The sequence below is a fragment of the Gymnoscopelus microlampas genome, assembly GCF_963454915.1.
Source record: "Gymnoscopelus microlampas genome assembly, chromosome: 7".
Classification (NCBI taxonomy): domain Eukaryota; kingdom Metazoa; phylum Chordata; class Actinopteri; order Myctophiformes; family Myctophidae; genus Gymnoscopelus; species Gymnoscopelus microlampas.
In genome coordinates this window covers 53,623,477-53,640,181 of record NC_139944.1, presented here as the reverse complement: position 1 = coordinate 53,640,181, position 16,705 = coordinate 53,623,477, and the positions used below count along the sequence as shown (strand labels likewise).

Sequence of the window (16,705 nt, the reverse complement as noted above, 5' to 3'; positions counted from 1 at the left end):
ATCTCCATAGTCAAGTGATCAAGATGGATCTCTCCGATTTTTCATATTCCATCCTGATTGGCGCATTCCGAACATTGCTGGCCCACAATTACCTACCTGACCTGGCGGAGACCTGTGCTCCGAGGAGCACATTATCTAGTTTCTAGTATTACTAGGCCTATTTATTTATTTGCCCCATTTAAGTTGCCAATCTGTTGAATATCTGTTGAATATTTAATAGATTTATAGCCTTGCGTCAAAACTATCATATATGTATTTTATGAGTCTGACTAATGCTTTCATATCTGAAAGCAAAAGTCAGACTCAAATACATCTATCCATACATTGATCCAAGGCTAATAGATTTAGTAAGTGTGTGTGTGTGTGTGTGTGTGTGTGTGTGTGTGTGTGTGTGTGTGTGTGTGTGTGTGTGTGTGTGTGTGTGTGTGTGTGTGTGTGTGTGCGTTTGTGCGCGTGCATGCGTGTGTGTGTGTGTGTGTGTGTGTGTGTGTGTGTGTGTGTGTGTGTGTGTGTGTGTGTGTGTGTGTATAGGGGGGGTCGCCTTAGGTCCCTAATCCCTATATAGCAAGCAGAGCAAAGTGCTGCTTGTCGGTGAAAGAGATAAGCAGACTGGTGGTGACATAAAAAAAGAAAAAAAAAAGCATTGTTGTTTACCCTCCGTCTCCACGTGCTGTGAATCGGGGTAGGTCTCTCCCCCAGCCCTCTGATTGGACACACCCTCCAAATGACCGTTTTAGTGGGCGGGACCCGTGGCACGTAACACACGTGATTGGCCCCTAGAATAAGAAATTTAACAGCTTTGTCCCTGGGCTGTGGGTAGTGGTGCTGGGACGCGCGTTATAAATACAACGGCTCTGCTTTCTGCTGAAATAATGAGATCCTACCAGAGATCCTACCAGAGATCCTACCAGAACCCCTCAGACAGGAAGACCAGGATCCCACAGCCCTGCTCTCGTCCAGAACCCTATGATCTGAAGCCAGGAGAAACAGAATCCTCTCATCTCAGCCAGGAGGACCAGAATCAGTCGTCCAGAACCCTATGATCTCTCAGCCAGGAGGACCAGGACCCTATGATCTCAGTCAGGAGGACCAGAACCCTCTGATCTCAGTCAGGAGGACCAGAACCCTCTGATCTCAGCCAAGTAGGACCAGAACCCTATATGATCTCAGTCAGTAGAACCAGTAGGATGCTGCAACAAGCTCTCAAAGTGTCCGGACGCAGCGCGGTCTGGGTGGAGAGGTGGGCCGAGAGCGCGTCCGCGTTGCTGAGGAGCAGCGACCACCCGACGACCACCAGTACCACAGCCACGACGATCAAGACCCTGGACGAGATGCCAGGACCCTCCGTGGTCAGCTTCGCGTGGGACCTGTTTGCCAAGCGGGGACTGTCGCGACTCCACGAGTTACAGGTAAAGTAGGCTACTAGTACTATGCCCACATTTAGAACAAAGATGGGGAAATGATCATTCTACTGTCCACTCTGCCACTAGCCACCAAAATGTGGAATATCCTGACCCTGACACTAGCCTTGGATCAAGATTCATAGATGTATTTTATCGAGTCTGACTTTTACTTTCGTATGTACGATAGTCTTGGCTGCACCCCCCCAGTGCGTCCTGCACTGTCACCAGTAATGCCCGTAGTTCTCCGTACCTGTACAAAAGATATATATATAAAGTCCTTATCCGGTTGCCCTAAATGTTACCTCGCGGTCCGGCGTCTTTGCGCAATTTATTAGTCCGTATATTTCAATAGATCCGTGTTTTAATCTTGTCTGTGGCCAATTCTGTCGGAAGTTCCCTATATCCCTCAATGGATGGTAGTGAGGCAGCGCGTCCGGTGAACGCCGGAATTACACTCAATGTAAACAGGAAGTAAACGAGGAGAGAAAATGCCGTTCGGCCACAGACGGGATTAACACACTGATCTATTGAAAAATACTGACTAATACGTTGCACAAAGACTCCGAAGCGTGAGTTAACATTTGGCGCAGCCGGGTAAGCACCTTGTACATTTTTCTTGTACATGTACGGAGAAGCACGGGCTTTACTGGTGAACGTGCAGGACGCACTGGGGGGGTGCAGGCCAAGACTAGCATAGATATACAAATGTCAAAATTGATAAAATACATCTAATAGTCTTGATCCAAGGCTACACTGACACCATCCATTTAAGGATATAAATCACTGGTTTCTTTCAAAACTGGCCTGAAAAAACAAGGGGATAAATGTAAATTCCTATAGAAAGGAGCAGATGTTTTTCCCTTTTCTCCTTTGTTCATAGTGTTTGTATTTGTCGATGACAAATGTATTATGCTAAGTTGATGAATTGAATACATAGGACCACAATGGAAACAAGTCCCCAGGACCCTTTTGTGTTATCCTTTTAGCCTAATGACTGTAGCACCACTTGCTGTTTAAACATTTCTGACTAATAAAGTATTCAATCAATCAAAAAAAGTTCACAGACAGTTTAATGAAATTATAATATAATAATAACCTGTAGTTACAGAAATAATGTTGCCTGCATTTGGTTAACCCATGCCATTGAGACCTGAAGCCGATTCTACATGTCTCCTAAATCTCAACAGTTTTCTGAAAAACGTATGTTTCTATATCAGTGGTGCTCAGTCTTTTTCATGTCAAGGATCCCCAAAATTATATGTATTTGGCCGCAGACCCCCATCAAAATATTTTGTTCCAGGGACCCCCAGAGGCAACGATTTGAGTTAAAAATGTTCGCTTTAAAAATATATATATTCAAAGATTTGCACACATTTTCACGATTTTTCAAAAATAGCAGATCTACAAGCTCGTAGCGCGGCACCGCCCAAAGTGTAAAATAATGCTTTTTAGCTCAAATCTAAAAATGACACAGTTCCAGGTCTTAATGGGTTAACTGAGAGCGAGGAATATGGAACCCCAGCCTATTGGCTTTGAAAATAACCCAATCTAAAGATGTCCTTTTTAAATTACGGCTGCAAAATGCATGCAAGGATTATAGGGAGAGACTCAAGTTCACCAGACAAAATATTGATGCCTATTATTATTATTTTTTTACACCAAATCATATTGGCTATATTAGCTACGTATGAAAGCCTAGGCCAAGGACCCCTTAGCTGAGAGAGAGAGATGAAACAGGGACCCCCCACTATATTGTATATAGAATTGTGTTGCAGATTTCACTTTTCCATAGATTTCATAGATAGCTTCATAGACTTGTTTGACAGCACTGTCATCAGTGTTGTGTTAATGTGTATTTTCAGACATTAAGCACTTAAACCATCAATACTTAGTTAACTTGACCTCTCACTCTGTACTTAGTCTGTTCTTTTTCCCCTCTACACCAAACCTCTTCGCCGAAAATAGCCGATATACAAGCTCGTAGCTTGTAGATCGGCTATTTTCGGCTAAAGTACTCCTCAGAATATGAATGCTAGGGTTCAAGTGGTTAATGTAAAAAAAAAATCCTATCACACAAACATTTGGCGGCCCCCCTGTAGTAACTCTGAGGACCCCCTAGGGATCCCCGGACCCCCTGTTGAAGAAGACCCCTGGGCTATAGGTCATCTCATCACCTACTCATACAGTGTTTTTCAAGCAGAATCCTCTTTCCCCTGTGTTTTCCAGCTAGAAGGACTGAAGAGGTACGGGCCCATGTGGAAGGCCAGCTTCGGCCCCATCCTCACGGTGCATGTGGCAGAGCCGGCCCTCATAGAGCAGGTCCTGAGACAGGAGGGACAGACCCCCATGAGGTCTGACCTGTCCTCCTGGAAGGACTACCGCAAGGACAGAGGACACCACTATGGACTCTTAACCTCGTGAGTCTAATAACGCTTCATTCATCAGGAAACACTGCAGATCTATAAATACGCTCATGGATGGTGCACTAAATCAGTGGTTCTTAGCCTTTTCAGGCCACGACCCCCCCAAAGAAATCATATGTGAACCAACTGGGGACCCCCCAAAATAATCATATTTGAACTTGGGACCCCCCAAAATAATCATATTTGAACTGGCGACCCCCCAAAATAATCATATTTGAACTTGGGACCCCCCCACCCTGACAAGCACTGACAAGGAATTGTAGAAGTTGAGGCATTTCATTTTGTTTGACTCGGTTCCACAGATAATCATTGTGAAAATAGCAGATCTACAAGCTCTCAACGCCTTCACAATTTTTACCTCTGTCTTATATTATTTGACAATTTGGCCAATGTTTGACCAGTTTTTATTGTATAGATTGTTGATTACTTGTGATGCAGTTAGTAATGGTCTTTCTCATTTCATTTCTTTTCTTTTCTTTTCTTATGTATTAAACATTTAAATTGTCACTTTACTGTCACCTGGGACCCCCCCCCCCCCCTCCAAAAAAAGAAAAGAAAATCATGTGGGGACCCCAAACAAAACACTGCAGATCTACAAGCTTGTTCCAAAATATTTTGAATGATTTTGAACTTTTTGAACACAAAACCTCTCTTATGGGGGGTCCCTCCCTCCCTGGCACAAAATATTTTTACACACAGGGGTCCGCCAAATATATACATCAATCTGGGGGTCCCTGCTGGCATGACCATGTTTGAGAACCACTGCACTAAATCAATATTAAGTAAGAAACAATATAAAGGTTAATGATAGTGTATCTTCATAGTGGTGTTTGCTCCGGCTGTTTATCTGCTGCACTAAATAAATATTCATAGAAGATAAACCTTTATTGATCCCCAGGGAAAGCCGGGTGTCATGGCAGCGGCACAGGAGCCAGTTCTGTGATACAAAAGAAAGTTGTAAGATTACAATAATGGGAAAAAAAAGATAACATTTAGAAAATAAAAGACTGTATAAAAAGAATGGCCCGGGGTCATCTGCACTTTGACTGACAAGACTAGCGTAATGTATACAAACTATTAACCACTTAAAGTTTAAACCCCATATGGGTAACCGGAGTCCCTCAGGGCTCAATCAGGGACGTGCACAGATAGACTCTAGGTGGTGCTACAGCACCTGCCCTTTGCCCTCTTGACCAGAAGTGCCCTTTTGAAAAAAGGGCACAGCAGGGGTCTTCAACAGGGGGTCCTCAGAGTTACTACAGGATGTCCGCCAAATCTTTATGTGATAGGATTTTTCTTTTTACCATAACCACTCGAAACCTAGTATCCCTTTTCTGAGGAGAACTTTAGCCAAAAATAGCAGATCTACAAGCCCACAACGCCTCGCGCTGCGAGGCGTTGTGGGCTTGTAGATCGGCTATTTTTGGCAAAGAGGTATAGGTGTAGAGGGAAAAAAGAGCAGACCAAGTTAACAAAAAAAAGTATAATTTACTTGAGCACCTGCCCCTCAAAATGTCTGTGCACGCCACTAGGCTCAATACTAGTATCTTTTCTGTCGCTGAAAATTGCAGATATACAAGCTTACAATGCGACCGCCACTTGTAGATCTGCTATTTTCAGCGAAAGCTTTCCCCACAATACCGATGCTGGGGTTTAAATGGTTAATAGATATGAATACAGGGATAAGTATCATGTACAATGTATTACTAGTAATATGGGCATACACATCTACCACATCTATCATACTGTGTATCATCTCTGTCGGGTGGAAAACCTCATATGTTCAAAACACTGTAGCTTTTCAGTATTCAAATTCAAAAACAGCAAAAGTAGCAGATCTACAAGATCTACAAGATCTACGAGCTTGTAGATCTGCTACTTTTTATGCTTTTGTGTGACGCTGTAGTATGATCAAGTAGGGTGTTGATTTACGAAAAAACACAAAAAGTTAAAATATGGAGATAAGAGATTTCTGCCCGACAACAACGATATATGTTCAGACTATCGACAGTGGATGATGTTAGGTTGATATTATATACAGGACGGTGTCAGCCACCTGCACGGTGGGAATACAGATATATGTACAGTCAATCTACTGCCTGAGTGATTATAAATGAGCTATATCCAATACACTTTCCCATCTGAAAACATTGTATATTTAACTATTAATTAAGACCTGAAGCCGATTCTACAAATGTCTTCTAAATCCCAACAGTATTCTGAAACACGTATGTTTCTATATCAGTGGTGCTCAAAGTTTTCATGTCAAGGACCCCCAAAATGATGTGTATTTGGCCGCCGACCCCCATTTCAAAATAGTTTGTTCCAGGGACCCCCCAGAAGCAAAGATTTGAGATAAAAATGTTTGCTTTAAAAGAATAAATATTCAAAGATTTGCACAAATTTTCTTGATTTTTCAAAAATAGCAGATCTACAAGCTCATAGCGTGGCACTCGGTGCCGCGCTACGAGCTTGTAGATCTGCTATTTTTGAATAGCCCAAAGTGTAAAATAATGCTTTTTAGCTCAAATGAAAAAGTGACACAGATGCGTTCCAGGTCTTGGGTTTAAAAGCGTGATCTTCTCCCTCCTCAGTGAAGGGGAGGAATGGCAGACGGTACGAAGTCTCCTGGGGAAGCACATGTTGCGGCCGAAGGCGGTCGAAGCGTACGACAAGACCCTGAACGGCGTGGTCAGCGACCTCATCGCCAAACTGCGTCTCCGCCGACAGCACCAGGGCCTGGTCAGCGATGTCGCCAGCGAGTTCTACCTCTTTGGCCTGGAGGGTAAGATTAGATTTTCTATACTGTTCATGTATGTTCAGTGGATTTGATGATGAGCAGAGATTTAGCTTAATTATCTGTTCATAGTACAGTAGGCCTATTTCCTTATCTTAAGCAATATAACACTCGCTTTCTTCAAGTCACTGAATCCGTTTTATCAAGGTGAAATCGTGTAGTTGACAGACAGCATATCCTGCACCTAGGGAACCGATAAATACAACAGCACATGGGGTCCTATCTTCTTACCGCTTATCCCTAAACTTCTTTGCCATTTTTTACTATTTTGAAAAAACATTTTAAAATAGTTCAAATAGCTAATCTACAAGCTCACAACGTGTCGATGTAGATCGGCTAGTCAAACTATTTAAAAATGTTTTTTTTAGAAATAGTAATAAATGGCTAATAAGTTTAGGGATAAGGGCCGGGGTAAGGCGGCACGTGATCTATTAACTGCTTAATCTAGCCCCATACATACACTTAGTTGAGCAGGGTCCCCGCCAGGACTCTGTACTAGGTCCCAGGGACGTGCACAGATAGACTCTAGGTGGAGCTAGAGCACCTGCCCTTTGCCCTCTTGACCAGAAGTGCCCTTTTGAAAAAAAGGGGTCCTGGGACCCCTAGGGGGTCCTCAGAGTTACTACAGGGGGTCCGCCAAATCTTTATGTGATATGATTTTTCTTTTTTTACCATAACCACTCGAAACCTAGCATCCCTGAGGAGAACTTTAGCCAAAAATAGCAGATCTACAAGCCCACAACGCCTCGCGCTGCGAGGCGTTGTGGGCTTGTAGATTGGCTATTTTTGGCAAAGAGGTATAGGTGTAGAGGGGAAAAAAGAGCAGAACAAGTAAACCAAAAAAAAGTATAATTTACTTGAGCACCTGCCCCTCAAAATGTCTGTGCACGCCACTGCTAGGTCCCCTCCAAATCTCTTGCGAATATTTTCCCCCAGAATAGGGAAGCTATACAGGGTTTGCACAAAGTGGTTTAATTTAGTATTTCAAGATCAAGATCGAGAAGGTTTATTTGCCACTACTCAGGTACAGGTACAGATACAAGCGAAATGCAAGCGTGTTATGGTTCTCAATACTGTGCTACATCAACGTAAAAACAATAACAATAATAAATCGTGTTCCATTTGTACATTCTCAGAGTTATGGGGGTCTGTGGCCGCTTAATGCATACAGATGTGCCATTTCAAAACTTCAAATGTCCTGCCATCGGCAAGACAGTAAATTTTCAGGGGATTCCCAGGGCAATAAGAGGGACAAAGAAGGGCATTTAAAATTTTCTTTTGTTCTCATGTATATGGATGTCTGTTGAAGGGAAAAACGGGGGTGTGTAGTGACAACTTCTTTTCAGGGGCAAAACAGTGCATTTTTAAGCTCAGAACAGGGAGGAAAAAAATGCATTTTCAGGGCACTTTCAGGGAAAGAACAGTAACGTGTGAAGTTTTGAAGTGGCACATCTGTACCAAACCCTTGGGGGGTCCTATGCGATACATAAAACCCTAATGTCCCATGTGTGTGTGTTGCAGGGATCTCCTCGGTGTTGTTTGAGTCCAGAGTGGGCTGCCTGGACCCGGTGGTTCCTCCAGAGACGGAGCGTTTCATCCAGTCCATTAACACCATGTTTGTGATGACGCTCCTCACCATGGCCATGCCCCGCTGGCTCCACCAGCTGTTCCCCAAGCCCTGGAACACCTTCTGTGAGTGCTGGGACTACATGTTTGAGTTTGGTGAGTTGAGACGCACCCGATCGATCAATCAATCATACCTGATGATCAATCATAGAGATTGTTTTACTTCATTTAAATTAGGGCTGCAACTATTGATAATCTTCTCGCGATTATTCCATTGATTATTGATTAGATTGTTTTGATATATCAGATATGATTTTGATACACCCTTACGGGTCAATTTCCTACACTCTCATTCTTATACTCTCAGTGTTAAATGAACAACAATTTTACTGTGTAATAAATGTAGTGTAGATGCATTACTACAAAGACTCCTCTTAAGCGGACCCTTGGGATAGAGTACCCATTGGAGACTGAAGTGTATACCATAGGGATAAAGTGTTTCAAATGTCCCTAATTTTGCTTGGGACTGACCACCTAAAAGTGGGGGTCCCTGGACCACAGCTTCCTTCAACAGTTCCTTCAACTCTCATGCTGACCTGTGACCTTTGACCCCTGTCCTCCTTTAAAGGTAAAGGTCACATTGACCGGCGTCTGAAGGAGGAAGCGGAGAAGATGGCCCGCGGAGAGAAGGTGGAGGGACGGTATCTGACCTACTTCCTGTCCCAGACGGGGCTGCCCATGAAGACGGTGTACAGCAACGTGACGGAGCTTCTCCTGGCCGGGGTGGACACTGTAAGACATCACTTATCATTCATTCAATCCGCTTGCACAGGAACGCCACAGGCTCTCAGAAGGTGGGGGGGGGGGTGGACTTTCGGTGGACGATACCCCTTATTTTACACTTTGGCTATTCAAAAATAGCAGATCTACAAGCTCATAGCGCGGCACCGAGTGCCGCGCTATGAGCTTGTAGATCTGCTATTTTTGAAAAATCGTGAAAAACATTTCTAACTGTCAAATGTAAACACATTTTTTATTTTAAAAATTTTGCGTTTTTTGGGCAGATTTATTTTTTTATTTTTTTCGTGTATTGATTACTTTATTTTGGTTTTAGGGTTAGGGTTAGGTTATTTCATTCTTATTTTTGCCTGATTTTACCGATTTATTATCATAGAAATATATATATATTATTCTTTTTTTTTCTTCTTTTTTTTTCAAAAAGTGCGGGGTATGAAATCACGGATCTATGTGAGTGAGGGTGTCGCGGCGTACACACATTGAATGGCCGTGACGCCCCTGCTTGCACCAAACCTTTCATGCATGCAGCGAGTAGGCCAATGGATTACCAAATTATTCAAATTGGCCTCATGTCAGTGTTAATTTTGACGGCAAATTCTGATTTAGTCTTTTGAATAACACACCATTTAGTTTTAGTTCTATTTAGTCATCTGAAATTGTCTTAGTCTAGTCTTAGTACACTAAATATCAAAATCTTAGTCTTTTGGTCTTAGTCTCAGTCAACAAAATTAACACTGGTGTGTGTGTGTGTGTGCTCAGATCTCCAGCACTCTCTCCTGGACGTTGTACGAGCTCTCCCGACACCCCGACATCCAGGCCTCTCTTCGTAAAGAGGTTCTGACCGTACTGGAGGGCCGACGCGTGGCCGACGCAGCGGATGTGGCCCGCATGCCTCTCATGAAAGCCACCGTCAAGGAAGTGCTCAGGTATATACATTATAACTCCATGGATTATAGTTAAGCAATATTACACGAGAGGGTGTGCTTTACCGTCATTATTGGCACGCCGGTGATGCGGTCAGGAACGAGGCGGAGCCGAGTTCCGCAAGCATCACTGAAGTGCCAATAATGTAGGTAAAGCACACCCTCTCGTGTAATATTGCGATTATACAACAGTTACCAACAAAACACATCCAAATGTATTCATATTGTGGGGCAATTCATAATGAAAATGTTTCGCTATTATCCGTTTCCCTGTAAAGCTAAGAGTTTATTTGACTGAGAGACATTAAATAGTCCCTGTAGCAGCGCTCTGAGGCACCGTCTCATCAACACAGCTGATTCCAGTAATATGCTCCGTCGTACGACCGTGTCACGTGGCCAAAATAGCTGATCTAACAAGCTGACAACGCGTCGCGATGGCGACGTGTTGTGAACTTGTAGATCGTCTATTTTCGCATACATAGTCCATTTTGCATAGCTGTTTGTTCACCGGTGGGTCAGGCTACTGTCTGTTTGTTTTCCTACCGTGGGACAGCGTGACGTCACAGCACAGCTGTGCCATATATGGTCTAATCAGGTGCGGACTGCAGTGCGGAGTGATTTATTAATGTGATTCGGCCCGTGCTATCATGCTGGTTTGAAGCACGGCTAGATAGCTATTTCAACCAATCAGATTGCTTGGTCGGAACTACCTGTTGTATAATGTTCATTTTCATGAGGACAGTTTACTCCCTAACGACCAATAAAGAAGCAAAAAAAGAAAGAAAACACCTATAGTCCATGCTTTGTTCAGATCCAGCTTTGTCTCGCCGCAAAGCGGAAACAAAAAAGTTGAAAGCAGCACTATGTAACTTTTGTTTTATGAATAAAATGTAATTTTGTCCAATCTGTATGGTAGAGTATGTTAATACAATATAACTTACACAATTGGGGTGGTTGTAAATTGAGACATTCTATTGAAAACAGACCCCCTAGCTGAGAGAGAGATGAAGCAGGGACCCCCTACTCTATATTGTATAAAATGGTGTTTTCAGATTAAAGTTTTTTTTTTTAACTTAGTCTGCTCTTTTTTCCCTCTACAGCCTCTTTGCCAAAAATAGCCGATCTACAAGCTCTCAACGCCTCGCAGCGCGAGGCGTTGAGAGCTTGTAGATCTGCTATTTTCGGCTAATGTTCCCCTCAGAAAAGGAATTCTAGGGTTCAAGTGGTTAATGTAAAAAAACAAAATCCTTGGGGTGGTTGTAAATTGAGACATTCTATTGAGACATTTAGATCGTATCTCACCTATACAGACACAGGATCTGACACGAATTTTGACCTGATGGTCAAGATCCAATTTATCCCCTGAGCAAGCAGACAGCAAAATCTAAGAACTTGCGCTGGAAACCAGGTTCAAATCCGGGGTAGAAGAGGAAAGTTACGTAGTGCAGCTGTAACTTTCCTCAAATTTATTTCATTGACATTGCACGGAACCACACAGCTTTCTCCGAACGCAGAAACGGAATATTAGCGCTCGCTGTTGGTGTGAATTCAGCGTAAATGCATTATGTTCTTTATAATGATTGGTTCTTTATTGCACAACAGTCACACTTACATTGTTTTGCTTTGCTTTCTCAGATTGTACCCTGTCATCCCAGCCAACGCCAGAGTCATTACAGAAAAAGACATCCAAGTTGGAGGCTATAATATTCCTAAAAATGTGAGTGTATTTGATTTGTATACCTCTTACTGGTGGTTTATATCATTGGTTCTCAAAGTGGGGTCCGGGGACCCCCAGGGGTACTTGAGGGGGTTCCAGGGGGTCCCCAGCTATATGATGGACAGGAACCAAATGGACCCTTATGGGTCTATAACTCTGAGAGTGTACAAATGGAACCAAATGGACCCTAACGGGTCCATTTGGTTCCATTTGTACACTCTCAGAGTTAAATTAACATTGGTTTTACAATGTGAATTGGGGTCCCAGAGGTATAAATGCCATTAAATGGGGGTCCGTAGCCTAATGCATGTCAAACTGGGGGTCCTTGAAATTAAAATGGTTGAGAATCACTGCTAGAGAGCCGTAAAAACCTTCTCTTATGGGGGTCCCTGGCTTATCTTTTCAAATGGGGGTCCGCGGGGTAATAAGTGTCAATTAGGGGGTCCTTGACATGAAAAAGTTTGAGAACCACTGGTTTATATGTCTATTAAAGCTGCACATCTGAATCCTTTATGTCCTATACCCGGCCGGGATTCTAATGACCTACATAATATCCACTGTTCATCCAAGAGGCTAATCCCTGCTTGGCTTGGGAAGATATTACACTCATGAGGTTCAGGCAGTACTACTTGTCAACCAGTGGGTGACCTACCGTACCCCACACCAGGTTCTAAATGTCTCAATGGAAGAGAAGGTGTGCTATTTATATCTGTATTAACACACAGAATGGAATCAAACTCTATTGTCACGTTACAAGTAACATGTGAAATTCTTAATTGTGCGGGCCCAGCAATGCAGTTAAATGATAGATAGAGAATTAGAGCATAAAAGTAGAATAAAGTGCATTAAAAAAGTGGCTAATGTGCGTAATAATTTAACCCATTAAGACCTGAGGCCGATTCTTAGCTAATGTCTTCCAAATCCGAACAGTTTTCTGAATAACGTATGTTTCTATATCAGTGGTTCTCAAATGCTTTCATGTCAAGGACCCCCAAAATGATATGAATTTGGCCGCGGACCCCCATCTCAAAATATTTTGTTCCAGTGACCCCCCAGAAGCAAAGATTTGAGTTAAAAATGTTTGCTTTAAAACAATAAATATATATTCAAAGATTTGCACGCATTTTCACGATTTTTCAAAAATGGCAGATCTACAAGCTCGTAGCGCGGCACTCGGTGCCGCGCTACGAGCTTGTAGATCTGCTATTTTTTAATAGCCAAAGTGTAAATTAATGCTTTTTGGCTCAAATCAAAAAGTGACACAGATGCGTTGAGTTCCGGATGGCAGCTTTTAACGTATAAAGTTCATTTTGCTACCTGGGAAAGAATGACTATGCGTGGGCTGGACGTCCCACTGCCCTTTGGAAAAGTAGATTGCATAAGTAGTATTGGGCCTATTTTAGACTAACAAGAATGAAGGGAACCCGTGCCATGCTGTGAAACGTGTGTTTCACAGGTTTCTGGATGGGTTTCAGGTAAAGATTCAGATAAGCTTCTCAGAACCTACTGTATAACTTGGTCCCCTGCCCAGGAAGTACAGTACAGTTAGCCTGGTTCCCAAAACCATAGACCCCGCCCACTCCCTGAGTGGACCGCCCCCCCCCCTTGGTTTGGTGTTGAAATGTGAGCCTAGGATATCTTCGATATACAAAAAGTATACCGTCCAATGACAGTCAGAGGTGGGGGGTGGGTCAAATGACAAGCAAATCACGTTTTGAACGTGAGCTTGTACTGTAGATCAGCTATTAGCTAGTTTTCTTTACTATAATGTACCTCCCCCCCCCCCCCCCCATAGTAAGTCTCCATCCATCCACATTGTTTACTGCATTGCATTGGAAATGTCAATGGTTCCTTTTTCAATACTTTTTTTTTTTTTTTTTTTTTTTTTTTATCCCACGATTTGTGTAACCCTTATTTTTCACACGGTGCCAATTTTCTAAGTGATCCTGGGCACTACACTCCCCTCACCAGCCTAGGGAGGCCAGGGGGGAGCTCATGCCTCCTTCAATGCATGAGAGCCAACTGACCTTCTTGTCACCTGACAGGAGGGAGTTTCCCTGGTTGGACGTAGCGCGTGGAAGGAACACGTTATTCCAACCAGTTCCTTTCCCCTCCATCAGGCGCCCCGGCTGTCATGGGGGAGGAGTTTAGTGACCAGGATTACTACATGTTTTTGTGAGGGTATTAACTACCCTGGGAGACACGGGGAGAACATGCAAACTCCACACAGAGTAGGCCCTTTCGCCAACCCCACCTAGGGTATGGGCGCTGATGACGCGCTAACTAACAGTATAACACAGTATAACACTGTTACTAACTAACAGTATAACACATTTTATTTATTGCAGACTCTGATCACGTTATGCCACTTCGCCACCTCCCGCGATGCCTCGGTGTTTCCAAACCCAGACGAGTTCCAGCCGCAGCGCTGGCTGAACAGAGAGCAGGGTCAAGGGTCACATCACCCCTACGCCTCCGTACCGTTCGGCGTGGGGAAACGCAGCTGCATCGGACGACGCATCGCCGAGCTGGAGCTTTACCTCGCCATCGCCAGGGTGAGTGGACTACTACTACTAATAATAATAATACACTTTATTTATGTAGCACATTTCATGACATGAAATGCAGCTCAAAGGGCTTTACAGCGTTGGTTCTCAAAGTGGGGTCCGGGGACCCCCAGGGGTCCTTGAGGGAGTTCCAGGGGGTCCCCAGCTAAATGGTAGTTAGGAACCAAATGGACCCTTATGGGTCTGTAACTCTGAGAGTGTACAAATGGAACCAAATGGACCCGTTAGGTCCATTTGGTTCCATTTGTACACTCTCAGAGTTAAATTAACATTGATTTTTACAATATAAATTGGGGTCCCAGAGATAGAAATGTCATTAAATGGGGGTCCCGTAGCCTCTAATGCATGTCAAATTGGGGGTCCTTGAAATTAAAATGGTTGAGAATCACTGCTAGAGCCGTAAAAATCTGTTATGGGGGGTCCCTGGTAAATCTTTTCAACTGGGGGTCAGCGGGCTAATCAGTGTCAATATGGGGGTCCTTGACATGAAAAAGTTTGAGAACCACTGCTTTACAGAGCAAGAATACAATTACAGAAAAAGTACAACTAAAGCAAAAAAAGAAAAACAAAAGCTTAAAACAACATTAAAATAAAAGCAAAAAAGGCAGTGAATTGGGCTAAAACAGTGAGGACATGAATTACAGTACAACACAGAGATTTAAAAATCAACTAAAAGCAAGAGTGAAGAAATAGGTCTCGAGTTGTGCTTTAAAGCTATCCACAGAGGCTGTCTGTCTTACAGATGTGCCACTTCAAAACTTCACATGTCCTGCCATCGCCAAGACAGTAAATTTTCAGGGGATTCCCAGGGCAATAAGAGGGACAAAGAAGGGCATTTAAAATGCTGAATTATTTTGATGATCACTGCTTTTATGATGCTAATTAATTTGAGCAACTGGTCAAATCACCTTTCGCCTCATAATGAGTCTGACACCTTCTTAAACACACATTCTTTTGTTCTCATGTATATGGATGTCTGTTGAAGGGAAAAACGGGGGTGTGTAGTGACAACTTCTTTTCAGGGGCAAAACAGTGCATTTTAAGGGCAGAAAAGGGAGGAAAAAAATGCATTTTCAGGGGACTTTCAGGGAAAGAACAGTAACGTGTGAAGTTTTGAAGTGGCACATCTGTAGGTGTGATGGGAGTTTATTGGACTTAATCTGTTTCCTTTATTTTATTATTGATAATTATTACTATAATAAATAGTAGTAGTAGTAGTAGTAGTAAGGGGGGTGCAACAGTTAATTGAACAAATCAACCTATTGTCTTATCGGCCGAGCAACAATAAAGGAGTAAAAACAAAATTTGAAATTGAAGTGTGATGTGATTATTTTTTCTTTTCTCTTCAGATCGTGACAGAGTTCGAAGTGAAGCCGGACCCCGAAGGGAACGCCGTGAAGCCCATGACACGGACACTTCTGGTTCCTGAGAGTGTCATCAACCTGCAGTTTGTTGAACACTGACCTCAGACAGACAGACAGACAGCAGGGTCACGTGACAAGCCAATGAGAACATCTACTGGATGTCTCCTCGGCAGCAGACAGAGGACTAGAAGGTCAGGTGATCGCATGCAGGACCTGTGTGGTGGGCCAGACCTTCCTACCCGCTGTGGATCACCCTGGAACGGGCGGCAGACCTTCATCTGGCAGCTCAGCGAAGGCCCAAAGCCCCCTCCCTCCCTCCCTCCCTCCATACCTGACGACTTGTCTTGTAGTCATGAAATGTATGTAAAGGAGAATGTACGTTGACGTCTAATCTGCTATTTTAGGCGCGCGGCGACACTGTCGTGCGACGTAGCATAAAATAGGCTTCAGGGAGGTAAAAAAAAAAAAAGGTTGAGAAGCGGATTACTGAGCAGACATTTAGCCATTCCCACAATGCAACAGGGTCACTTTGAGTAAGTCAGCATAGGGCATGAGTTAATGCTTATGTTAGATTTTTTGGCGAGAGGAACCGCCGCGAGTCGAAGTATAAATCAGGCTTGAGTGTCCAAGTTGTCCTTGACCGACTGAGACACATCTTTAAGAAATCACATTTTAATCGTCTCATAGAAATCCTTTCAAGGAATTCCTAAGAATTTGGTTCAAATCTGATTAGCAATAAATCAGTTTCCATGTGTTTTCTATCTTTTCGCTGTTCAGACTTGATATGCTGTAAATCTAGATACGGGCCAAAAACTCTGATATGGGCCAAACGTCTGAACATAGCCATAGGTTTGGATGCAGTTTAGAGAACATTCATATCATAGTAGTTTTGTTTTTGTTTATAAGAAATAATACTCTGGATATTAGCAGTATTAGCATTCTGCGAATGTTCAACCTTGAACCCATTATTTCCCAGAATAGGATACAGTACATGTAAAGTCTGTTTCCTAAAGTCTGCATAATGTACAGTAGTATCTCATTTCATATCCTATAGACAAGGCGACTCAAATGTATCTTAGTCTTATAAAGGTGTTAAGAAATGATTTTAAACGTGTTACCTACTCAGGTCATACTCAGGTCATAACTC

The 16,705-nt window shown here is 43.1% G+C and overlaps 1 protein-coding gene across 1 annotated transcript; it reads left to right on the top strand.

The window, feature by feature from the left end:
* Positions 1–1,187: 1,187 nt before the first annotated feature.
* Positions 1,188–15,679, top strand: cyp27b1 (cytochrome P450, family 27, subfamily B, polypeptide 1; the record flags this gene model as incomplete). Its single annotated transcript, XM_084062718.1, has 9 exons — positions 1,188–1,409; positions 3,630–3,820; positions 6,421–6,611; positions 8,145–8,345; positions 8,818–8,981; positions 9,747–9,913; positions 11,546–11,627; positions 13,976–14,182; positions 15,544–15,679. 9 exons carry the CDS (start codon positions 1,188–1,190, stop codon positions 15,655–15,657), a joined length of 1,539 nt encoding a protein of 512 aa, XP_083918844.1. The 3' UTR covers positions 15,658–15,679.
* Positions 15,680–16,705: the final 1,026 nt, after the last annotated feature.